Raw genomic sequence first — 26,849 nt, 5'->3', positions numbered from 1 at the left:
AATTTGAGGCTTAGGCCTGCAGTTTATGGCCCAGATTTAATATTTTGGATTTCTCTTCTCAATAATAAAAGATATTTTAAGTTTAATTTCTCGGGACGAATGTTTTGAGGTATTGTATGATTGAGATAAACAAACTCTAATATTAGAATTTGACTACAATACTTATATGTACGTAATACAATTATTGTACGACTATCATGTGATGATTGTATATTTAAAATTATATTTGACTGTTAAATTTGTGAAATAAATATTTCATTGAAAATATTCAAAATGATCAAGGAGAAGTAGTGTACATGTTTCTTTTTATTTCCACTGCATCATGCATTATTTTATATTTAATCCATTAGAGTAATTAGAGCGTAGCCTAGAAGATGATGGCATATCTTTACGTACTTAATGGACAAACCATCTTGTTCCTTCCTTAGGTCGCCAAAAGATGGCAAGCATCTGAAAAACCATACAAAATTGATCATTAATTCTCATAATTAATTCCTACTTACTGGGAAAAACAATCTTGTTTTTCCCGTCACCGTCACAATTATTAATCATCATATGTAAACTTGAGATATAGGTAACGATACATACTTATTTGGTACAAGCGACCTGCCAAAATACTAACTTGATAAACGCTATCTAGTCATCGGTTAAATAAATGTGTCTATCTTTTCAATCACATAATTAGTAAAGCAACGAGACATATTATTATATAAAACTATTTACACTTTATCATTTTGCTACAGCCTTTTAATCAACTACAAAGAGTTTGAGACTTACTTGTATGGTGGTATGCATCCCAAAAGTGCGATGTATACCACCATACAAAGTTCCCATCCTATCATTAAAATGGGCATCAAAAAATGCCTGCGCGATTAAAAAAATGACACAAGAAGAGAGGCTAGTTATAAAAATGAATGACTCCGATGTAAATGAAAATCTTACGTTTCTTAGGTAACGGTGTGTTGTGACTTCAATGTCTGCAGGGCTCCAAGTGTTCCCTTGGTGATTGCATGATGTAGGGAGAGGAAAAATAAAAAAACTGAGGATAATCAGGCTTTGATAACTAATCATCGTCACTCTGTCAAGCAATGTTGTTTGAGGGGTGGTGAATCTGTCAATTTTCTGAAGTGATAACAAAGTCAATGAGAAAAATCCCAAAAAAGAAAAAGGAAAATAGCAATTACATATGCTGGAATTGTAGAAGGAGAATTGTATAGGGCTTCAGATATAAAATTGTTGATCACTAATTTCTCAGCCTGAAAAAGTTTCTCTAGCAGTATTTGGCTGTTGAGTATATGTGCTTTTCTTTCCAGATTAGGGAATCATGTCTGGCTTGTTTTAATGGAAGTAGGAAAAATCAGATTTTATTCCCTTCTTCATTTTCCCTGCTCCTTTAAGTTTCATCAACAACAACATAATCTTATCTCGCTAAATGAAGGCGGTTATATGAATCTTAAAACGCCAATACGCTTCTTCTTAAGTTTCATTATGGGGTGAAATTAAATATTACACAAATTTATCATGGCTGTGAATGTGAGGAAAAGGATAATTTTTGCATTTTTCTTTATTTGAACTTTTGTATCTTAAACTTTACGATGGGATACAGAATCAGAATCGCAGGGAGGACAACTTTTCTTTCTTGTCAATCAAATGATTTCTGTACGTATAAGATATTTAGTAATTTATAAAATACAAGTAGCCTATTGAATTTAGACCATCATCATTTTAAGCCACACAAATAAAGCAAGACTTGTACATCCAGTTTCCATTTGTCAACTCTCTCCTTCCCCAGTGTTTCTATAAAACCCACACATTCCAATGACACCCTACAATAAGTATACACTCTTCTTCTTCAAAAACATCTTTCCATACAAATATTTCATAACTTTCAGATATTATTTAGTCATGGCCATGAAGTTGATTAACACCTTCTTTACTCTCCTAGCAGCAATGACCATTGTTGGAGCTGCAAATTTCCACGATGATCATATCGAAGACGTGGAAATGCAGACTAGTACTGTAGCAGAAGCAACTACATTGCCTCAAACACCAGATGAAGCAGAAGCAACTACTTCTTTAAGACGAGTGAGCCGTTTTCTTTATAATCATCATAAAAATATACCACTGCCCAGTTATACTTGCGACAACTTTCCCAGGATTTGTCGTGCGAAGAACAGCCTGGGGCCAGACTGCTGCAAGAAGAAATGTGTTGACGTGAAGACTGATCGGTACAACTGTGGGATTTGCGGCTACAGATGCAAGTACACTGAGATCTGTTGCAGGGGTAAGTGCGTCAATGCATCGTTTGACAAGAAACATTGTGGTGGGTGCAATCAGAAGTGCAAGAAGGGAGACTTCTGTGTTTATGGGATGTGCCATTATGCATGATTAGTTCACAGTATATTACTGCTATACATTTATCCTGTCACATCATGACAGCTTACATAACAATCTTATGTAACCAACAAAGAGAAGGGATCTTATAGTATATGTTATATATATATCCTCTGAAATTTTTATCCATTAAATAGTTGATTAAAAATGCAATGAACTTGAAGAATTATATTATTCTAAGACCTTTACCAATTATCTATACATTTTTCGGCCAAAATTCTGATGTGTGTGTCCATGTAATGTTCACTGTCCCACGCATACTAGTCCTGGTCCATGAGCAATCTTTCGTATATCTAGATTGGGAATTGTGCTTTACTATTTCTATTCTGAATTAACGCCAAACAAATTAATCTGACACGTTTTGTTTCATCATTTGCTAGTCCTTGATCCTTTGAGATTTAGAATCACTGACCCATAGTAGTTTGGAATTTTATCTTGTAAGATTTAGTTCAAATTAATCACATATAGGCAAAACTCTAAAAGTGGATTAAAGGAGCAAATTTTTGCAAGTTACATTTATTGTAGTTTTAGGAAAATAATTAAGGACAACTGCACAAAACAAAGTAAACATTGCCCTATCATATAATGAAGTGACACACACGTGTATATATATAGTCATTAAAAATTTGCATATACTTATATTTTTTGCGAGAGCCAAATCTATGGAAATAAATTGGTTGGTGACTTCTTATTCTGATCGATGCATAATAGTACGATACAATATATATATATATATATATATCTGTACAATATATATAGTCTATAACGATTTTTTTAATTGAATCTTATACTAATTACAATTGGTTACTACTTGCTATATACAAGAAATAGTAACTACGAAAAAAAATCCAGAGTTAAGAATTCTAATCTAACAGGCCCCTATGGTCACCTTCCTTGAAACTTCTTATGATTTAACCACTAACAACCTTCCTTGAAACTTCTCATGATTTAACCACTAACAACCTTCCTTGAAATTTCTTATGATTTAACCACTAACAACCATGTCATATGATTTACAATATATAATATAAATAGATGATCTCCCTAACATTACCCATTACTTATATGATTCGAGAAGTATCAACAGAAAGGAAAAAAAAAAAAAAAGTCAATATAAGGCTCCACAAGTGGAAGTGCTTCTGTAACGGTTTCCCGGTTTGGAGAATGGACTAATTTTGGTTTCTTGGACCCTTGAGAAATCATACGGCGGGCGCCTGAGCTCGCATGTAATTGCCAACATATATACATGCATGAGTCTGATGAATAACCCAAGCAAATTATAAATCTAATGATTCATCATGAGTGTGATGAATTAACCGTCAGCCTATGAGCAAACTCAGCGACTTAGTTTCCTTTCTTCGTTCATGTATAAGTTCATACTGACCTAATTTCGAGTATAATGTTTCTTTGGAAGCCTAACTTTGTTTACTTAAAACGTTTTGTTTGTAGCCATTTGAATTAGACCAACGCATTAAGGACATCATGAATACTCTCAAATTATACAAGTTAACTAATACATGCAACCCTGGTTTTCAAATGATATCGAACTCGTTGACCTCTATCAACTAGCCCCCACGATAAATTTTTCTCTATAAATACTTCTGCAAATCCATGTGCTTATCCATCCAAAAAAACATCATAAACGTTCCTTCATCAACTTTTCCCTTTTGAGATCTCTCTGCTTCACCAACAAATTAAACTTGCATCATGAAAGCCTTCAAGGTTTTGCTTGTTCTTGCCATGCTACTGACTTTAACCATTAGCACTCTATCTGCAATCCCAGGCCAAGAAGAATCATTCTTCGAAGAGGAAAACAATGATCCAAATGATGAAACCAAAAGCCAATTAGAAAAAAGCACTTCTCTGAGGGGAACAAGCCGCTTCCTTGCTTCTAGGGCGGCGGTGATGACATGCGACAAAAAACCTAGCGTTTGTCGGGTCTCGGGCAGCGGAGGCCCAGATTGTTGCAAGAAGAAATGTGTGAACACGAACACAGACAGAGTAAACTGTGGTAAGTGTGGGAAAAAATGCAAGTACGCAGAGATATGCTGCAAAGGCAAGTGTGTGAATCCAAGGTCTGACAGGAAAAACTGTGGTGGCTGCAACAATAAGTGCAAGAAAGGCAGTTCATGTGCGTATGGGATGTGCAGTTATGCGTGATCGAAGATTAATTACTGATCAGCAGATAATGAACTTATATTCGGTCGACATTGCGAAGATAAAATAAGGCTATATGAATTTATGTATGTGTGCAAGGATAATAAGGGCTAGCTAGTCATCACATTTTGATGTGCTAGCTTGGCCAGTTACTTGTTGGTTATTTATTTTATTATTAATGTAAAAAATCTTAAGAATAATGAATAAAATATTAACTTTTATTTTATTTATTTTAAAGCTTGCGATTAGATATTCCGGTTAATCGTATATAACGATTACTCAGTCTCTGCCTTTTAAGTCATGTGTGCATTACCGTGCTTGTATACATGATCTAGATCTTTAACATTCAATTAGAAATCTGTTTGCCTCTCCCTGCACACAAATATGTGCATTACCACTCAGACTTTGTTGTAATGCTAAAGCACCACCTTTGTTAACTTCCATTCAAATTTCCTTTCAGTACGTATTGTTTTATCTTTTAATTTTAAGCGTACATATTTTATTTTATACAAGCTTTCTTTATTAATTGATTAAAAGATCATATTTGTTTTAGTTAAGATTAACTTTCAGTTTGATATTGTATGTATAGGAAATTTAGTTTGCAAGAAAATGGTAATAGTAGGGAAACTAAATGTAGAGAATAAATTTTGGAAATTAAAGGACATGGAAGGTTATGATTAGTTTATTACTTACGCATTGACAAACGTGCTTATTTTTATTTGTGACACATCATTTAGTTTGCAAATTTAGTCTCCAAATTTAATCTCTCTAGTATTACCCTTGCAAGAAAACGCCATTTGGACATCTTAAAATTTGAATCATATCATGTCCATATTCGTGCCCCAGATATGGATAATTGAAGTTCCAGTTAAATTAATTGGGAGTAGGGTGATTAAAAGAGTTTGCTGAATATAATTCTCATATTGGGAAACTAAGAAAATAAAATAACATATAAGTGTATGGTTTCACTTCTAACAACATCGAAGCTCTTTTGTCATAAAATTCAACATCTAGTAATAGTTGGTTAAGTTAGAACAATATTAATATGGTCAGTGACCCGTCTCTTTGTCTGGCATGATATCAGAGCAGGTTTTATTGTAGGTCATGTGGGTTCGTGCCATGCCCTAATTACCAAGTTTAATATAACATTGTCTATGTTGTGGCCGAGTTAATTATTAATGTAACATTATGTTTCTACGCTAATGTCTGATGTGGGATTGGTTGCACATGTGGCCCATTATGTGATGGTCCCACATGAGGGGACATATTGAATATAAGTTTCACGTTGTGAAATTATAAATGTATGGTTCTACTTCTAATAACACTATAGGATTTTGTGATAAAATCCAACACCTAACAATAAGTGGGTAAGTTAAGATGATATCAATGTAATTAGAAGTAGATCAATGATCTGTCTCTTTAATTATTTGACGTAGTTAAATTTCACCTATAATAATTCGCAATAGAGTGGATCCCCAACTCGTTATAGATTCATGCATGCAAAATTTCTTGACTAATTTATCGATATTGGATTTACACTTTTAACAGATAGTGCGACGAGTTCATCTATATATAGTTGCACGGGAACATTTCTTTGCAAGGAAATGGGAAAAACGAGCAAAGTTTTTTGATAAAACTTTTTAAAACAGCGTAGTGCCAAAGATTTCTTTTTAAAATGTTTAAGCCATTAACCAGCCTTACATTTCTTAATTAACCTTTTTACCAATGTTGAAGCCATGTTCGTAGGTGCACTGTTCTGACTTCAGTGTCTGCAGTGCTTCAATGTATTGAAGTAAGGTTGGGATATCCACACATCCAATTTTATCTCACACACATTTTAAAATTTTATTTAAAAATTGAAATTTGAAGGAGTGAGAAGGAAAATGAGATGTGTAAGAATATACATCCCCTTTTTTTTCTCTGGTTGACTTTGCTGTGTTTTAAAATAAAACTTGTAGTTATCATGTGTTTAAAATCTTATTCCCAGAACCAAATCTATGCTAACGAAATCGAATTGGATGGTATTGAAGTCTTCGGGTAGTCACCCTCCTCGAAGTTTCTTCACTTATATATATTGGTCAATGGTCAATTATGTCATTCCAAAAGTATACTAAAGTAGGAAAAAGTTTAACATAGAGGCTCAACAAGTGCTTCTGTAACGGTTTCCCCCTTTGGAAAATGGACTATCTTTGGTTTCTTGGACCCTTGAAATAACAAGAAGGCGGGCTAGAGCTCACGTAAGTACCAACATATATGCAATATTATGCATGCATGAGTGTGATTAACCCAAGCAAATAAGGAGAACACCACCGCCTAACCACAGCCTAACCTGCCTACTTTATCATCAAGTAAATTTGTATCTTCTTATTCGTAAGTTCATATCCACCTAATTAATTTGGAGTACAATATTTCTTTCGAAACCTAACTTTGTTTACTTAAACGCTTCGTGGCCCTTTGATTTAGACAACCCATTAAGTAGATGAACACTCTACAAATTAATACCACCCATAGCCCCCTTTCATTCTTCTCTATAAATATTTCTCCAACCCTATATGCTTCTCCATCCAAAACATTCATACATATGTACTTTGTTTCACCATCTTCTCTCCCTTTAAAAATATCTCCTTTTATATATACAATACACCCAACTACGCAACCAAAACATCATGAAAGCCTTCAAGGTTTTGCTTGTTCTTTCCATGGTAATGGTTTTAGCCATTACTCTCTCTGCAACTACGGACCAAGAAGAATCCTTTTTGGACGAGGAAATCAAAGATACAGATGATGCAACCAAAAGCATGCAATCAGATAAAACCACTTCTCTTAGGGGAAGAAGCCGCTTGCTTGCCTCTCGGGCCACTGTGACTACATGCGACAAATACCCTAGGGTTTGTCGGGCATCGGGCAGCGCAGGGCCAGATTGCTGCAAGAAGAAATGTGTGGATACGAACACTGACAGAGTAAACTGTGGCACGTGTGGGAAGAAATGCAAGTACGGGGAGACATGCTGCAAGGGCAAGTGTGTAAACCCTAGGTCTGACAAGAAAAACTGTGGGAGCTGCAACAACAAATGCAAGAAAGGCAGTTCATGTGTCTATGGGATGTGCAGCTATGCATGAAATTCTTTAAGTTACCATTTGAGGGACTTAAACAATTAATTATTTTTTATAATTTGATTTTTCTTTTATTATAATGTAATTAAGGAATAAATCATTTGTAAGAGAAGGAGGATCCATCCTGGATTCTATATTTCCTCTTAGGGTTAGGATTGTTTCCTTGTTCTTGTGTGCTGTATAATTCTTTTATGTTAAGAAATATTCTAGCTTGTACTCCAAGTTATTGTTTTAAAAAAAGAGGTTTTTCAAATTAATGTAAGATTACATATTAACTATGGTACCTTGATGTGTCCTTAATTCAAATTAATGTGTATTTTATTTAATGTTTTCCATTAAATATTTAAATTAATTAATATACATGATTTTTTGACCAAATTTTATTTAACATTCTTCAAACTTGAAAACTCAATTAATGTACCTAAAATTTATGCACTGAAATGTTAGTATTGACATGTAATATATTGAATTAATGTACCTAAATATATGTACCGAAATGTATTATAATAAATTAATGTACCTAAATGTGTGTACCAAAATGTATGTACTGAAATGTATATACCGAAATATATTATATTGAATTAATGTAGTACCGAAATGTGTGTATCTAAATGTATGCACCCGAAATGTATTATAATGAATTTACTATACCTAATGAAGAAGACAAAGTATATCAAAATATATTGTATGACAAAAATTAGTTAACTAAATATATTACGATGAATGAAATGAAAATGAAAATTATGATGAAATATAATTAATACGTTAAAATTAGGAAGAAAAAGAGAAATAATTAAAACATCAAAATTAAATTAAATAAAATGAGGTGATTAATGTATTATGGAACTAAAATTATATTTTAATTTTATTCTTGATTTTAGAGGTTATTATGAAGTGGGTCTCTTTCTCGCTCAATTATGAGGGGAAATAGTATCTTCTATTTAATTAAGTTCTTATGTGGAGATCATGTTCACAGTTCAAATTGATTAGTTTGGTAATGTACGTATGCTAGAAGGAAATTTATTTATTTTTTGAACAAATAATATTATCTATAATAAACGAGAGGGGGTGAGCTTAGCCTCATAATAGCCTAACAATAATTTAGTTCAAATTCGTCTTTGGCGAGAATCAAATATAAGACTTCTCACAAATGAAGAGGAATACCACTAGACCAATGGCGGAGTCAAAAATTGAAGCTAGGAGGGGCCTCTAAGCCCTATGAAAGAAATTGAAAAAATAATAATATAAATAATGGGAGAAAAAGGCTCATTTTTTATAGTGGAATGAAAATTTTTAATCAAAAGAGAGTAAAGAATCACCAAATTTTTTTTTTTTTTTTGGAGATAATTGTATCGTAAACACTGAACTTGTTTATAAGTTCTTATAATCAAGTTGAACAAAAATTAACAATTATGGCTCAAAACTGCAGCTATGAAAATTATTTTTCTAGATAAATTCTTCCTCTATTTTATTTATGCGTAGTTTTATTGTAAAACAACACTCTACCATGCAAAATAGTGAATCAACTAAGGAAGGCTAGTTGATATATGCCTTTAGTTTCATAACAATACTTGTAAAACATATTTTCTTTTCTCAATTAGTGAAACACAATAAAGCAAGCTGGAAGCAAATGCACATAAATCAAAGAATGCAGAATATCCAACTAAAAGTATACAAACAAAAACTACAAATTAAAAAATTTTAGGGTAGGCCACGACCTTGGTCCCCAGTGACTCCGCCACTGCACTAGATCGTAGAACTAAGTGACCTAAAAAGAATTTAATTTGTAAAGAAAAAGCCAGCAGGGCATCTAATTGGATGAGATCATGTCTATATCGCCGCGCAAGGTATGATCGATCAATGAGACAGTTGTCAGTTGGTGGGACAACTTTTTCTTTGCAAGAAAATGGGAAACCCGAATAAAACTAGTTGAAACAGCATATGCCCAAAAAATTAAATTAAAATTAGTTTGGTCAAAATGATTCTTAATTGCTAACGACATTCTCTATAGCTATCTAGTCGTTATCGAATATGTATAATGCACTATAACTAAGTGTGGGGTAGAAAATACCATTTGAAGTGTTACAGAAAAAGGCTTTTTTTTTTTTTTTTTTTTTTTTAGTATATTCAATTAAACAATAATGTCACATTTTTTTAAATCCTTTGTTAAATAATTTCTTAGTCAATATACTAGTGAGATATATCAAGGATGTTTTGTTTAGATGCACAATCTTGAAGCTTTCTATAATACTGATATGACTATATATTATTAAAGAATGTTAATTAGAGTATTAATTACGTGTGTGAGGGATGGTACAATTTTCCTTAATTACTCACCATTCTTTACAATGTAATTGAATTGTCACGGTTTTTTTTTAACAAACGATATTATGTAGTATCTATACTAACTACTAAGAATGGGGAAGTAGGCTAAGAAATAACGTGGTTCAAATTTATTTTTAGCGAGAATCGAACCTAAGACCTCTCACTTACAAGTAAAGAAGAATACTATTAGATCGTAGTAATTGAATTTTCACGTTTTATAAGTACTTAAACTGTCAGATATTTTCAGAAAACTCTTAATCAAAGGATGAAAATCAACATACCCCTAGAGCATGCTGCATAAACCAAACTAGAAATTATACGGCCAATGAAATGAACTAGGAGCTTCGGCAATCTGCCTATATATTATCTGTTTAGTATGCATGTTTCTTGTTCCTATTCACCTAATTAATTTTGAAATAATATATACAAGTTACAATTTTTTCTGGAAGCCTGCATTTGTTTACTGAATTATGACATTTTGCTAATGGCCTTTTTGAATAGTAGACCAACCATGCAATATTCCCCGCGTTGATGACTTTTGTACATCAAACCTCGTGCACCATCCCCTACATATATATACATGTTCAAGCCCTGCATGCTTATCCATCCAAACTATATATCAAATACTCTATATTCTTCTTTTCCAATCACAAATAGATCACATGAAATCCTTCAAGGTTTTGTTTCAGCTAGCGATGCTAATGGCTTTGGTGGCCATTACTCTCTCGGCAACACCAGACGAAGAATTCGAAGAATCCTTCTTCGGCGAGGAAGACAACAGTATTAATGTTTCAAACAGTGAAACCTTTAATCAAGAAAAGACTTCTCTAAGAGGCATAAGCCGCTTCCTTGCTTCTCGGGGTCGGGCCGTGACTTGCGACAGTAACCCTAAGGTTTGTCGAGGAGGGACTCATTGTTGCCACAAGAAATGTGTGGATTTGAAGACGGACAATCTCCACTGTGGCCAGTGTGGGGTGAAAAGCCATCACTCACAGATATGCTGCCACGGTCATCTTGTGAACCCAATGTCTGATAAGAAACACTGTGGCAGCTGTGACAACCATTGCAAAAAAGGCAGATCATGTGCGCTTGGGATGTGCAGCTATGCTTAGATATCAGTGAATATACTTCTACTCTCAATCAATAAGGATGATCACAAGTTAATATATATGTGTTAAGCTATTAATTGTTACTTTAACGATGATTTATGTATTTGTTTTGTTACAAGTCATAGAATAGTTTGTGATCATCATTAATTTAAGTTAATCTTAATATGTGAAAATATACTTGAGATAGGTGAAGGTTAAGGTTATGGATTTGTGTATTTGTGCAACCAAAATGGTCTACCTACCAAGTCCCCTTTCTTTATCTAACACATAAACCTACGTTGCAAAACCTTAAACGGTCTCGTTGACATCAATGTTAATAACTAGTATAGAACATGGTTGTTAGACCCGGACAAGTGATTAATTAGTTGACGTCGAAATTGTACGATTAGCAGATTTTTGTCACTTCTAGTACAGATAAATTATGCACATGGCTAGCTATATAAATATATATGCTTTCGACCCTTCTTCCGTTCTTTTAAGTCTAGATGTCATAATATATGGAAAAGGATCCTAGCAGGATCCTTTTCTTGGGAATCCTAGAAATCTCGTGATTGTGACTGTTCATCATATATTGTGCAGTTAGTTTTCATTAGATGCTATTTATATTTAATTTTAAATTTTAAAATGATTTATGACCGCACGATATACAATGAACGGTCACGATCACGAGATCCTTAAGATCCCCAAAAAAAAGATCCAACAAGGATCTTTTCCATAATATATATAAGCAAAGTACCAAGATATAGAACCACAATAATTCATGCAAAACAAAGAGAAAGTAAAGAATTTGTAAAGCTAGCTATATATGTAGATTCTGTTTTCCAAGATGGAAATGTGTTTCTGAGTGGTGCCTTCTACCTACAAATGATGACCTAGGATTTGTACTAATACAAATAGAATTCTATTAAAAAGAACATTCATTAATTGAACTGAAGAGGAAATCAATAAGTTTTGGTGATTATAATGTAATTTTACGTTTCTTACAATGGAAAATATAAGTTTGACCTAAAACCCAACATAGTTTAAACTTTAAATTTAACATAATTAATGTTGTGACAACCTTAACGTAAAAGTTGGAGGCACAAAACTGAATAATGATGATTTAGTAATTTAACGATGTTCATTCATAATATCCTACATCTTTACAGTAACAAGAAGCTCACGCTACAAATACCAACATTGTTTGAATAATAGAATATCATTATGCAATCTCGTCATCACTATGTAATGTTGGATAATAAACTTTTAGGATTACAGTGTATTCTTACGTGTCTTGTATTTCAGACATTGAATCAGTATTTAACTTAGTGCATGTTATATTGTAACAGCCTTCATGTGAAGGTTGCGGTGTGTGGGACTAAATGTCATAAATTCATAAGGTCCTTATGTCAAAATGCCTTTATATATTATAACAAAAAAATTCAGCGGTAAAAGTTAATGGAGTAACAATTTTGTTGTGTAACCTCATCATTATTATATAACGTCGGACGATAAAATTTGACGATTATATGGGTATTAAGGGTATCAACACCATTAAAAGCAAAAGAGTCATTTTATTTATACACCTCGAGCGGAAGGCCTTAAGAAAGAGCTTCTTGATTATAAGAAATCTAAGTAATCATATACAAGGAAATCGATCGAAGCCATATGAAATAACGAATCCATCTTATCTAATCATCTAATCTATTACTTCTATCCCCGCAAATGAAGCAGCCACTACCGTACTACGATAAGGCTAAGCACATAGCTATAGGGGTGGCACTGGGATGGTTTTCCAAGATTTGGAGTATGATCCTCTTTCCTTCAATTTCTCTTTTCTTCCCTCTTGTTGAATTTTTCAGGTCCATAGGTCGAGGGTCCCACTCCAACAACACCGATATTGTCCTCAACTTGGTAATTATCACCTGCCCAATTCATCAGATATGGGGTTTTATCACAAAATGCCTCGGTATTCGTTAGATGGGTAATTCTATTTAAACTCTTCTGGCCCTCTGGCCGATGTGGGATTCAACACACCCCCGCACGTGAGACCTTATTGGTGTGGGTCACACGTGGAGATTCACACATCGGCAACCACGTGGAGTCAAGTTGAGACTCACCCATCACACAGGGACCCACCAATCACGTGGCACTCTTGGCCCTACTTGGAGCCATGTCGGGACTTATTGTGCGGGGCCAAAGGGGAACCACCCAATCACATGGCTATACGAGCCCATCCCTTAGCTTTGATACCATGTTGAATTTTTCAAGTCGGTGGGCCGAGGGCCCCACTCCAACAATATCGATACTATTCCTAACTTGACAATTACCACCTGCCCAATCCGTCAGGTGTGGGATTTTATCACAAAACGCCTTGGTATTTGTTAGAGTAGAGTAATTCTATTTAAACTCTTCTTCTTTTGGCCCTTTGGCCGATGTGGGATTGAACACCTCTCTGCCTCTCACACTTTCTATTTGTCTTTTTCTCTTTTTAGAGCAACTCCACCGTTGCTAAGGCCCCCTAGGGCTATTCACTATTTAATCCACCAGTGAACAGTAACTGCTCTTAATAAATAGTAACTGCCTTTTACATCTCCACCCTATACTGAATAGCTCTGACAATAGGCAATACGATAATAGTATTTTTTATTTATAAAATAATACAAAATAATTTTTTTAAGAAAAGTAAAGCAGAAACCCAAACACCACCCAGCGATGACTCAATAGAATTGAACATAATAGAATCGAATAGTTCCCAGTTCCGTCTCTTTCTGTTTTTATCACTCTCTGCAAATTGCAATGTCCAGAAACCACCACTTCCTCCGCCTGGTGCTCTCATGCCGCAAAATCACAGCACAGGTGACGAGCCTCAACAACAACAACTCCTCAATCATAGCTATGGCCTCCTCCTCCGAGCAAGAGTTTGTTGCCCGCTACCGATCCAATCTCAACCACTTCCCTCGCTCCCAAGCCTTCTGGGACGCCAAGGTCGCCTCTCGCGTCAACAAGAAGCTCGTCCTCTGTTTCCAGGATATCGGCTTCACCAGCGTCGAGATCGACCTCCGAGAAGAGTTGTCCACCACCGCATCAGGATGTTGCTGCTCTTCGACTCTATCCAGGCTCGTCCACCACGTGGTTGATGTCGCCCAGACGTCAGCCTTGCGTCACTTGGCCTTCGGGCTCTCGAGCCGGCTACTTGTGCCAGACCTCTCCCTCGGGCTCGCTCAAGCTCAATCGCCAGCACATGCTGGACCTCATTGCTCGGGTTATCTGGCCCTGTTTAAGAGCCAGTCCATTGGGTTATTGCCCACAGTGGAACTGCTCTTAAAAAAGTTAATATAAGATGTTGAACTTGATGTGGCTAATATAAGATGTTGATCTTGATGTGGCTTAATCGACCTCTACATTATGAGAGTTTTCGATCTTGGTTCGAGGAACTGCCAGACTTGCTGTCTGACCTTTTTGTGCTAAAATGTAATGGTTGATTATCTTTATGAGGGGCTGGCTTGTTGTCCCCTGTTTGTGTTGAGTTGTAATCAACTTGTTTTGATTAATGAAATTTCTATTGTCGCTAAAAAAAAAAAAAAAAATGAAAAAAAAAGAAGAAGAAGAAGAAGGGGGGAATGGAAGGATTTTTTATTTTTATTATTTTTTTGTACATGGAACACGTGCACATATGTCACGTGTTTTTATACAAATGGAGATACACTTGAAAAAAAAACTTCTTTCCATTCATAGAATAACATATGACGTATTGTCTCATATTCCTGAACATATTAAAAATTTATCTCTAGTTATAATGGGACAATTAATGGAACAAGTGCCGCCTGGTGCGGGGACAACTTTCTTTGCAAAGAAATGGGAATATAACTGTTAGAAAATGAATTAATATATTCGCCCAAAAATAAAGGAAAAAATATATAGTACTTGCTAAAACAGCATATGCCAAATATATATTCGTGCAGCTTTGGTGATGTGTAGGGACATGCATTATGAGATGGTAGAGATAGAGTATAATACTCTATCTCTGATCAACAAGATAAATGGGGAATGCTCAATTGATGCAAACTTGGAATGCTTCATTTTTTATATTCAGAATTTGGCATCTCATATTAGAGAGGTGAAGTTTATGTATGTTCAACGGAGTGGCAACCTTGCTGCCCATGCAGTGGCTTCCTATGCTACCTCGCGTAGTGGTTTGTTCATATAGGATGCTTATGATCCTGAATTTATTTTTAATATTCTTGTAGAAGATGTAAATGTTTTTATTAGAATTTAATAAAATTGATCATTTGACAAAAAAAATTATATATATATATATATTTATATGAAAAGTCGGTCCAAATAATACTTCTTCTCTATTAGCTAACAACATTGCTAAGGTAGTCTTTTTAATAATTTAATCATTATTACAACCAAGTGTGGAGTGGAAATCGTAACTAGAAGTATGTGGCACCAGAATGTTTTTTTTTTTCTTTTCAAAAATTGCTCTGGAATAGTACTGTCCTACTTTACATAAAAAAAGTATGTTGTACTTTGGTGCATGAATAAAAATTACCCAAATTAGTGTCAAATGATAAAAATTAAGATATATTTCCACAAATGCCACCGCCAAAAAACCAAAAAGAGAGATTACGAGATTAGTTACAATAGCTTAGAAAATTTGAAAACCTTAGATATAACTCTGTTATAATGTGAACATCAAACGTAAAAGCAAGTGACAAATGAAGTATAAATCACATCACCCATTTTTCATTGCTAGGGGATCCGAGTTGTAGACTTTTGCTCTGCAGCCTTGGTAATCACCACAATTAAAACACATACATATTATTTTACCAAAAAAAAAAAAACAAATACAGAATATATATAAGCATGAGCTTGCCAAGAAAATTAATAAGCGGCTTGCCCAACCTGCTTACCAATAATGATAAATATGTAATTATATATGTTATTGCATGCATGTATTTTGTTCATATTCACCTATATGCAGTACAACATGTTCTCTGGAAGCCCAACTTTGTATGCTGAATTGACGTTTTGTGGCCCTTTTAAATAATTAGACCAACCAATCAAAATGGCACAGAACCAATATACAAATTCATGCAATATTGTAGACAGCAAAAAAACAGAAGAAAAAAAACACCTGCAATAAGAATCCCCACGTTGATCAATATCATGAAATCCTAGGGCAGCAGGTTCTCTATTTATACTTCCTCTGCCCCTGCAATTCTTCTTCACATCCACACTAAGCATTCATATATACTTTGATATATATTCTCTTCAATTTGTACACACACAAACACACCAATTCTGACATACTAAAATAATGAAATATTCTCTCAATGTTTTGTTTATGCTAGCCATGCTGATCATGGCTTTAGCCACTACTCTCTCTGCAACACCAAATAACCACGAAGAAGCAGCATTCACCAGGAGATCATAAGAAGCCGGTTCCTTGCCTCGAATAGTTCGGCGGGTCGGGGAGGATGTGGCCAAAACCCTCGTGCTTGCAGTGCCACAAAAGGTAGCCGAGGGCCAGATTGTTGCAACAATGTTTGTGCCGATGTGAGGACAGACGCATTCAACTGCGGGGTTTGTGGGAAGAGATGCACCAGTTCAGAGATGTGCTGCAACTCTAATTGTGTCAAACCAATGTCCGACCATCAAAACTGTGGCAAGTGCTCCAACCGTTGCAAGATAGGCACTTCTTGCCAAAAAGGGTTTTGCGACTATGCTTAGAAATCATCACAATATGTATGAATATGTGTCTGTGTGCTTCCCTATGGTACTAATTGAGTTAATGATTTATGTATGTTTTTCTCAAAGTACAACTGTCTGTAATTGGAAGGGGTTTGGGTAAGGTCATGAGTTTCTGTGTGTTTGCTTGTGCGCGCGGACTCGAATAATGGCTAGCTTGCTAGTAAGCATCGACATGGGCTTTGTCATTTACTGTTTATTTAGTTTTTTCTTTGATTTAGTTGTTCTCGAAATTTATCGCAAAATAAATTTATGATTTTTTAATGATTTTTTTTTTTGGGGTGTGTGGCTGGTGCATATTAATTTATTCTTTAAGGGATATTATCAACCATGTTGATGCAACATGACGAAGAGAAGGATATCAAATAAATGCCTTAGAGAACAAGTAAATTGGATTCCACCACGACAAATGAGAAAACCTCAAAATTTACTGAATGGTAAATGAAAGAGGACAAACCCAACACCTAAATGTCATATTTTATAATGTTTCTTAGCCCTAGACTTTTAAGAGTCCAAATAGTAAAAGGATCAAACAAATAAAAATACTTAAAGCGTCCCGAAAACTTAAACCCTAAATTAAAAATTATAAAAAATGAATAATTTGGTCGAAAAATCCTTCATGATCATGGCACTTTTGTGAGATTGATGTGCGTAGTCATTTTCTTAGAAACGATGAACTCATGGGCGCAAATTAGATACTATAATTCAAATTTGCAAATCTTTATTTTTGTTGCTCTTATTTGTGCATTTCAACAAGATCTTTCATTCACTCTACCATTTGATATACATCACATATCATTCTTATTATAACACGCAAAATAATACATCACACTAATACCTATAACAAAAATCTCCAAGTAGCCCACTCCAAATGCTAATTAGTTAGGTTTATTAAGTATATAAGTCAGTAATACAGTTAGAAATACAGTTAGCTTAGTAAGTTGGTTAGTATTTGGTTAGAATAGTTAGGCTTTCTCTTATAAAAACAGTTGTGTAACCTTCATTCAATCAATCAATACAAATCATATTTCTCTCTCTACACTCTCTCTCTCTAGAATCTCTCATGTTTCTCTCTATCGTCTTCCTCTTCATCTGTACCAATTCTTCATCTTTTACAATGTAGTTAACATGGTATCAGAGCCACCAAGGCTCACACCATGGATCTTGGTGGTCAATTCCTCTTCTCTCATTACTTTCTATCATTTCCGCGTATTTAATCGTTTATGCTTCCGTATTCATAGTTCTTATTTTTGGTCTTTGGATTTTTTCCATCGAGGGTTTTGTGTTTAGTTTTGGGGTTTTTCCTCTGGGTTTCAAGAAGAAGCTGACTAGACCAGTACGACACCACTACTTGACCTTCACATGGAAGACGTCAGCCCTCTCCTCTTCCTTCACCTTTGGAACAACCACCTTCAGCACACCATTCTTCATCTCTGCCTTGATACTAACAGTCTTGAGCACCTTTTCCGGCAGCTTGATTCTGGTGTTTTACCTCTGCGACGGCACCTCTTCCTCTCTGATGTCTTCTCCCACTCAGTCGTCTTCTAGGTCGTCATCTTTGTGGAGACCAATGAGTGCCTGACCATATCATCTTCGTGGGTCATTGAGGGAAGCCGAACTGCGGCGTTTAGAGAAAAACCCACCGCCATTTCTCACTTGGATTTTGCTCAATCTTGGATTTCTCAGTGTGTGTGAACGAGAAAGGAAAGCCATGGTTATTGCTAGTCAGTAGATTGATTCGCCAAGGTTTCTAGTTTGCTTCCTCTGCGTTCTTTGGCTCAAGATTGAAGTTCTTATTAGGTTCTTGATTTCTGGTTTTCACAGTGCACATAATCTGTTTGATTAAATGTTCCAGTAAGAAAATGTTCGCTATTTTGTCAATTAGTAAGGCTGATAGCCAAAGAGTGGTATATTGAATTTACACTCCGCTTGTTCGTCTTTTCTGGGTTCTTCCAATTGTTTGTGATATTTGCTTTCAAGATTCTTGCTGTCAAGATCAATGTTTGTGATATTTGGGATTTTTCGATTCAAGAATATTGGTCATTGCTAGATTGTGCAATTTGTATGGTGGTGTCCAGTTCTTTCTCTGCTTCACTGATATTCCGCTAGTTTATTGGGTTTGATCTTTCTGCAACTCATACTCTATTTCATCACAATGTCTAGAGTATGGTCATCTGAACCTGGACTGGCAGAAGGAAGAAAAGTCATCTTTGCATCTTATTACAGCTTGTCACCAACTTTAGCAGGTTTTGGAACTAATGACAAGTCATTTGACACATTTGACATTGACATTAATATTGATGCCCCATCAACGGTAGAGGGGTCCCCTGATTTTGCCTCCATATGCATCTCATTAACTGGAGCATTCTGGGTTTCTATAATGCTAATTGAAGGAATGGTGCAGTATTTTCTTTATTATAGCCTATAATGTTGAGTCTAACCAACTCAATTGTTAGCATGAATCTACAAAAAGTCTGGATATACGATGAAGTTTGAAGAAATTATTAACGGTAAATCCCACGAAGGGTAATTCCGTGATGTGAATAGGTAAATCGTATGAAGGGTAGAAGAAGTTGTTAACGGTAAATACCATGAAGGGTAATTCCGTGATGTGAGTAGGTAAATGCCACAAAGGGTAATCCTACATAAATGTGAATTTTCTATTGTTGAAATTATGAAGGGCGAAGCCATTATTAAGAGTAGTACTATAGTTAAGGCAGATGCCACACTATAGTTTGTTATTTTTCTGTTTTTAAAGGCCGAATCCAATGCTAAATGAAGTTGTTGATGGTAAATCTCACGAAGGGTAATCCCGTAAGAAATTGTTATAACCGGCCAGAGGGTGTGTTACAATTTTATAAGAGGTTGTTCTTTGATTGAAACTCCTGTGAGAGGCAGTGGAGTATTGGATGTTTTGGATGGGAATATTGGATTTTTATATGAGCAAGTATATAGCATATGTGCTTATCAACAAGTGTTATTAGTGAGCAGAACTTTGTGGGTTTGGTTTGTCGTGGTGAGAATTCAAATGATGTGCTTGCTAAAAAGAAAAGACAACGCAAGACTAAGCAAAGAAATGAAAAACCAGTGTAGTTAAAAGAAGACGGTGCTTCAGTTCTTGGATTTGGTAAAGAATAGTCACAGCCAGATATTATACCACTTGAAAATTCATTAGGCAATCAGGGTAAGGATGTTCTATGTGACGTGACTATTGGACATCAATTTCTTTCCTCGAGCCATCTTCCCTGCAATCTTGTCTTTTGGGAACTCTATACCCCTTGCTACATAGGTTGTGGTCCTTCTGTATTTCAGCCAATTAGCCATCTCATCAAATGAAGTTGCACAATGATCAATACCATAACTCTTGAACCCTATCTCCAATTGTTTTGAAGTTTCTCTACAGTGCGCCCATTTGTCCATATTTAAGTGTTTGCTATTTGACACTTTGCTGTGGAATTGCAAGATTGCAGATGGTTCAACTTTGTGTTCTGTTTTCTGGTTTCATAGCATTGATTGCAAATGTTTTTCCAATCTCAAAATGGGTTTCCCCAGTTGAGATTAGGGGGGAGTATTAAGTATTCAAGTCAGCAATACAGTTAGAAATATAGTTAGCTTAGTAAGTTGGTTAGTATTTGGTTAGAGTAGTTAGGCTTTCTCTTATAAAAACAGTTGTGTAACCTTCATTCAATCAATCAATACAAATCATATTTCTCTTTCTAAACTCTCTCTCTAGAATCTCTCTTGTTTCTCTATCATTTTCCTCTTCCTCTGTACCAATTCTTCATCTTTTACAATGTAGTTAACAAGGTTCAATTATTCTCTCCTTGAATATAGTATATATCCCTAGAGAAAGAAAGAATATAGTATATATCCCCACAATATCCATCCTATGTATCCAACTCTTCGATACTAGTATCAAATTTTACCTTCCTTGACAGTTTAAGAGATTATTATATTTATAATCTTAATAGGCCTCTCTGGTTATTTAATAAATCTTAACAGGCCTCTTTGGTTATTTAATAAATTAATATTACGGTTAGTGATAGTCCTCTCACTTGTAAGTGGAAGCCTTATGACTTCTGTGAATGACAAATTCAAACCAACCAATTATATTAGTTCAAATTAACTCCCCACTTTTTTGTATAAATATATCATTCTATCAAGAAATTTAAAAAATTTAAAAATTAAAAAATAAATAAAAATAGAGGTAGACCTCGCCGAAATTTTTACGTGCCCCTCACCTTTCACTGAAATATAAATCCCTAGCTAAGGGATATATAAAATAGAAAGTGAACCAGCCTTAGCTCGTGCAACCACGTTTTGTGTAGACCCAAAAATCTTACGTACCAATACATAAGCGAAAGCACTCATAAACTAATCGTGTGCACCATCTTCTCATTCATCATCACTCTATTTGATTCTTTCTATATATCCTCCTAATTCAGTTCCTTTTCTTATTCAACTCATAATTAACCATGGCCTCCCTAGCCCCTCTCATATTATTGCTCTTATGTTTCTTAACTTGTATTGCTCCAACATTTCAAGCCTATTCCCCAGACTACTACACCACCCCCAAAATCACTCCCAAAAACATCATGAACGTGGTAGACTCGTGTTGGCGCACAAAGTCCAATTGGGCCACCAACCGCCGCGCGTTGGCCAACTGCGCAGTAGGCTTCGGCAAAGACGCGTTGGGAGGAAAATACGGGGGTACTTATGTAGTCACGACCTCAGATGATGACCCAACCCTGCACCCGGCTCACTCCGTTACGGGGTGATCCAAACGCAGCCATTATGGATCGTTTTTGCCAAGGATATGGTCATCACGCTCAAAAATGAACTCATTATGAATAGTTTCAAGACCATAGATGGTAGAGGGGCTAAAGTTGAAATTGCGTACGGACCATGCATAACGGTGCAGGGCGTTAGCCACGTCATTATACATGGATTAAGCATTCATGATTGTAAGCCTGGGAAGGGTGGGAATGTTAGGAGCACTCCTACACATGTAGGGCAACGTCTAGGGAGCGACGGAGACGCCATATCTGTCTTTGCTTCATCGCATGTTTGGATTGACCATTGCTTCCTAGCTCGTAGCACAGATGGCCTCCTTGATGTCACCCATGCTTCCACTGCCGTCACCATCACAAACAACTATTTCTCTCAGCATGACAAAGTAAGCATAAAAGTTAATTATGATGTTATGAATTAATTTTTCATTATTGAGCGTTTTATTTTCTTTGCTTGAGTTGATTGCATTTGGGTTTGGGTTAATTAATTGCACAATTTATCTAGTGGGTTCGTATTTTGTGTAATTGTCAATACCCGAGGGAATTCATACATGAGACCTCGTCCAACGTTCAGTGGAGGAAACCACTAAATTGAGGCTAGTTGTTATGTTTCGAATGTAACCTAACCAGGCTGTGCTTTAATTTCAGGTGATGCTGCTTTGGTCACAATGACAATTTTAGTGAAGATAAAAATATGAGAGTCACAATAGCCTTCAACCGTTTTGGGGCTGGCCTTACTGAAAGGATGCCAAGGTGAGCGCAATAACTTACCTGCAATGGGTTGCATATACTCCTCTCCTTGAACAGAGAGAAGTACATGATAGTACATTGTTTAATTATCACTAACAATTGAATGAAGTCTGTATTAATGCAGATTATCTTATGTCGTTGTTTTTTTGTGAAAACAATAGGGTTAGGTTTGGGTATGCGCATGTGGCCAACAATTTATACAAGGAGTGGAAGATGTATGCCGTAGGAGGCAGCGCCAATCCAACAATTTTCAGTGAAGGGAACTACTTCATAGCTCCTGAGACTCCTTTTGCCAAACAGGTTACAAAGAGAGAGGCTGGAGACAGTTGGAATAATTGGAAATGGAGATCTTCAGGGGATGTGTTCAAAAATGGTGCTTTTTTTGTTCAATCTGGATATGGAAGCTGCTATCCACTTTACTCTCGAACGCAATCGTTTAAGGTCTCTCCAGGAGCCATGGTTCCTGCTTTAACCTCAAATGCAGGTCCTCTGGGCTGCATTGGTGGCAAAGCATGTTAATTTACTTTGCTATATAGACCATTTTCCAACCTTTTTTTTTTTGCCATTTTTGGTCCTACCCTTTAAGTTTTCTGTAATTGAAGCTCTGTGCGTACATTAGCTTCTTGGATCTCTATTATCAAACTGGACAGACAATTTGTTGTCTGTGTTGTGAGTCTATCCAATTGGTGTTCCTACACAATGTTAGAGATGGCACTACATAGAGTGAGGAATCAGTGAACTTTTTAATTATTAGGTTGCATGATATGTCTCTGATCCAAAAAATTTTTTGTAAGACGACTACTAACATTACTACAAGAAAATGTGACAATAGCGATGAAAAGCATTAAGTAGCTATTGTCAATTTTTCTTGCAGTGTATGAGGTTTTCTTATCAAGAATTTGAGTGTTAAAATGTTAGCGTACGGCATTGTTGATATTTCAATAGTAATACAAATGATACAACACCACTAGATTGCTCACACAGAAAAATTACTCACACGGTATCATTTATTGTCTCAATGTTGTATAAACAAGAGAAGAATTAAGAGACAATAGAAAGCATGTCGATGCGCAAAAAGCGATTAAAAAATTAGAAAAAGTAAAGAAAGGTGGATGGTTTTACTTTGGTTAGTGCCTTTAGAAAAGCCTATTCTCATTGCTCTGAACCCCACATGTTACTGGTGCTTTAGCTCTCACTTTTTTCATGTACCAAATTCCAGCTCCAACTCCAAAGGCTCCTGCAACTGTCACTCCACTAATCGTCCCTGCAACATTAACAAAATACAAATCCAACTTATAGTTAAGCACACAACATCCAAGCTATACTTGAATTTATGAAATTTTATTTGTGCAAAATCTCAGAAGTGAATCACCTGCAAGTACTCCATTCCTCCTATGCTGAGAAAAGCTATGATCTGCATCATTGTAATTAAAAAAATTATGAGAAGGAAATTAATGTTTGATACAAAGTAATGACTCAAAAACTTTTTTAGTTACATAGGAGGGTTTTGAACCTGAACTTAGCCTACTCCTTCCCATCACCCTATTCACTCTAACCACAAGGCTAAATAGATCAAAGAATTACCTTTACAATAAGTAGTGACATTTCCTCTGCCACACAAGCACATGAAGTTATGTGTTTTTGTGTCGAATCCACATGTCCCACCTCCTTTAGATGTGTCCTGACACTGAAGGCAACGGGTGGTCACCGGAATATCAAAATCGACGCGAATTCCATATTCGGGGACTTGATCATCCGGTTGGTTTTCACCAGTGTTTCTCCAATACACACTAGTATAAGTAGCACAATACTTCAACATTAACCTCAGAGACTCAGTGGCTTTGGGATAGTAAGAGCAGCAAGAACTTGTCCTCAACGCCGAGGCACACTCAGGCAAGTGCCTGCAAAGATAACTAGAACTGTCACACGACGAGTCACACCGCTCCGGAAACCTCTCACAAAACACAGGCTTTGGCTCAATGATCACATTTTGTTCACTACAATTAAAGAAAAGGTAGTCGTTTTGAGGGGAGAGAGATAAATGTGTGCTGGTGTCGAGGCTAAAAGGCCTTGTCACTCGGAATGCGTCACCGTCAAGGCAATTCCACATGAAGGGATCGGTGAGAAGAATGTGAGGGTCGGAGTAGCTTATGGATTTAACGGGGTATCTTCCTGAAGGTGTTCGGAGTTCGAGTTTAGAGGATTCGGAGCATACGAGGATGTTTTTGTAGTAAGGGCTCCCACAGCCTTCATCGATGCCAAAAGGGTAGTTGATGGGAATGTTGCCACAGGAAGTTCTGCAGATGCTGGCTTGAGGTGCTGTGTGGCTGAGAAACGGAAGGGTGAGGAAAATGAGCAGGGCAAACGGCATAGGAGTTGTTACAGGAGACATGAGAGATGCTAGCTAGCTAGGTTTAGCTTGGGTGATGGTATACATCCCAACAAAAATTTGGCAGTTCAAGCAAAGTAGCAAGGATGAGTAAAGTGAAGTGTGATTACATAAGTAAAAGGGAGAAGGATCTACTGATTATTGGTGTTCACTTTAATGTCTTTTTCTCTTTTTCCCTTTTACTTTATCTGCTTTTATTTATGCTTTGTGACTGGTTTTGCTTGCTTGGTGCTTTTGCTTTATGGGAGTTTATTAAGAGAGAATGTACATTTTGACCAAGCAATTATGATAGAATTAGAATATAATCCTATTTAGGTTTTCTTTTTCTATGGGTATTGTATTTACTTGCGAGTTAGAATTTTCTCATCTTACGGGGAATCATATATAATTCTTGAAGCGCAAGACTTGTGATTTATATAGAGTTTTTTGTTTTTATTATTTTATTATTTTTAATATATAGCTTATATACGGATGATTTTTTTTTTTTGGTGCGGTTTGCCCTACCAAAGTTCCCTAACCCTATTGTTTCAAGTCAGCATGCATGCCAGGGAAAATGAATTCTAATAAGTGATCATGTTTCATGGAAGTGTTTGTAGAAACTATAGTAGAGTAGCCGTGTAGCACTACGAGACTTCCCTGCAGCAGCATCTTTGATTCTTAACTAAAGTAAACAGTTTGGGCTTATCCTGTAATTTGATATGGTTAGGGTTTGGGTAGATCATGTTTGAGTTTGGATAAGATCATGTCAGGATTCATTATACAGGCTTATGCATACAGTTTAACTCCGGGGAGGCCCAAGTCTACTAAAGACCATTACTCTTTTTCTCTTTAACTTATTTTTTGAAAGTTAAACTTAATCTCAACTCTGAAACTTGATTTTGGTCCACTTTGATGGTATTTCGTCTATTTTGTCAAATAAGGCCTCGTTTGGCAGCTCGGACTGTACTGACTATTTCTGTCGGATAGGATAAATAGCCACCGGATAGTACTGACTAAATTAGTCGGGTGTTTGGTGCAGTATCGGACTAGTGACCGTATTATTTATACTGTGTTTGATATTATACTATATAGGAGGCATCAAACTTTAAAAAAAAAAAATTTTTAAAATGAAATCATTTTTTTGTTCCCAGGTCTCTCCGCACCCCCCAAACACCCTCCCTCTCTCTCCCTTCTTCTTCCCCGACGGTAGAAGAATCCCAAATAATTGTTCCCCAACTCTCTCCGCCACACCCCCCAAACTCCCTCCCTTTCTCTCCCATATTCTTCTTCCCCGACTAAATAATCCGGACGTTTTGGTTGGTTTTATTAAGCGGGTGTATACCGTATTATCCTATCCGACCGGTTAAATTAATCCGGTGCTTATTTAGTACGAGTGAACGCCAAACACCCGGGTCCGTATAACTAATCCTATCCGATCCTTTATCCGATTTGCCAAACAGGGCCTAAGTGTCAACTTTGCAGATGTGGCATCGTGAGATCCAATAAATTGCTTAGAGCATCTTCAAATGAAATGTCAAATATAGTATGTCAAAATTTTATTTGATGACTAATGTGGCAAATTGAATAGAAGTGTCAAATTCTCTTATTTTCCAATAAATGTGTTAAACATTTATTTTATTATTTTATTGGGCCTAGAGTTACATTAACTACTAAAAAATAATCAAAATTAGTTTTAGTTTTTATTCTATTGGTTGTTAATGGGATACATGCATTAAAAATTAAATTAAATATATTTGACTACTTCTTTGTTTGCTGTCAAAAAAGGCAGCTAGAAATCAATGAATCAAATGACTCACATGCCACATTATATATGACTTATTCATTGGAGAACACTTAAATGTCTTTTAATCCTATTTGACATATTTGACATCTTTTTTGGAGATGATCTTATGTGGTATGGCGATATTTTTGTTTTAGGAAGAAAAGTAAGACTAAGTTCAAGTTTCAAAAGGCATAGCAAAGACTTTTTTTTTGTCAGAAAATTACTATTGCCTACTTGAGGGCTCCAGAATGTGGTCCTTCATGCATCATACGAAAATAGTAGTAGCCGACGTAGATTTTAACATCAACTTGGGTTTCTTATGAT

General features: G+C 35.8%; 5 protein-coding genes across 5 annotated transcripts; 4 read left to right on the top strand and 1 right to left on the bottom strand.

Annotated features, from left to right (window-relative positions):
• Nucleotides 1-1,848: 1,848 nt before the first annotated feature.
• On the top strand, nt 1,849-2,524 carry LOC103948204 (stigma-specific STIG1-like protein 3). The gene has a single exon (XM_018647717.2). It carries the CDS (start codon nt 1,906-1,908, stop codon nt 2,386-2,388), a length of 483 nt encoding a protein of 160 aa, XP_018503233.2. The 5' UTR covers nt 1,849-1,905; the 3' UTR covers nt 2,389-2,524.
• A 1,424-nt stretch (nt 2,525-3,948) lies between these two features.
• Nucleotides 3,949-4,777, top strand: LOC108867309 (stigma-specific STIG1-like protein 1). Its single transcript, XM_018647718.2, has one exon. It carries the CDS (start codon nt 4,102-4,104, stop codon nt 4,552-4,554), a length of 453 nt encoding a protein of 150 aa, XP_018503234.1. The 5' UTR covers nt 3,949-4,101; the 3' UTR covers nt 4,555-4,777.
• A 2,299-nt stretch (nt 4,778-7,076) lies between these two features.
• On the top strand, nt 7,077-7,941 carry LOC103948311 (stigma-specific STIG1-like protein 2). The gene has a single exon (XM_009359319.3). The coding sequence runs from the start codon at nt 7,218-7,220 to the stop codon at nt 7,668-7,670; it is 453 nt and encodes a 150-aa protein (XP_009357594.1). The 5' UTR covers nt 7,077-7,217; the 3' UTR covers nt 7,671-7,941.
• A 13,368-nt stretch (nt 7,942-21,309) lies between these two features.
• On the top strand, nt 21,310-23,002 carry LOC103948310 (putative pectate lyase 2). The gene is given in 4 exon segments (XM_009359317.2): nt 21,310-21,577; nt 21,580-22,020; nt 22,284-22,377; nt 22,536-23,002. Coding segments are annotated over 4 exon segments (1,161 nt in total). The 3' UTR covers nt 22,894-23,002.
• Nucleotides 23,003-23,346: 344 nt separating this feature from the next.
• LOC103948203 lies at nt 23,347-24,866 on the bottom strand. Its single transcript, XM_009359200.3, has 3 exons — nt 23,959-24,866; nt 23,747-23,788; nt 23,347-23,638 (listed from the first exon to the last, which is right to left on the bottom strand). Exons 1-3 carry the CDS (start codon nt 24,764-24,766, stop codon nt 23,511-23,513), a joined length of 978 nt encoding a protein of 325 aa, XP_009357475.1. The 5' UTR covers nt 24,767-24,866; the 3' UTR covers nt 23,347-23,510.
• Between the last annotated feature and the right edge of the window lie 1,983 nt (nt 24,867-26,849).

This window comes from the organism of the source record quoted next, unplaced genomic scaffold (assembly GCF_019419815.1).
Source record: "Pyrus x bretschneideri cultivar Hongxiangsu unplaced genomic scaffold, Pyrus_bretschneideri_v1 Contig33, whole genome shotgun sequence".
NCBI classification, from domain to species: Eukaryota; Viridiplantae; Streptophyta; class Magnoliopsida; order Rosales; family Rosaceae; genus Pyrus; species Pyrus x bretschneideri.
The sequence above is the reverse complement of the archived record's forward strand: the minus strand, read 5'-3'. Positions and strand labels throughout refer to the sequence as shown.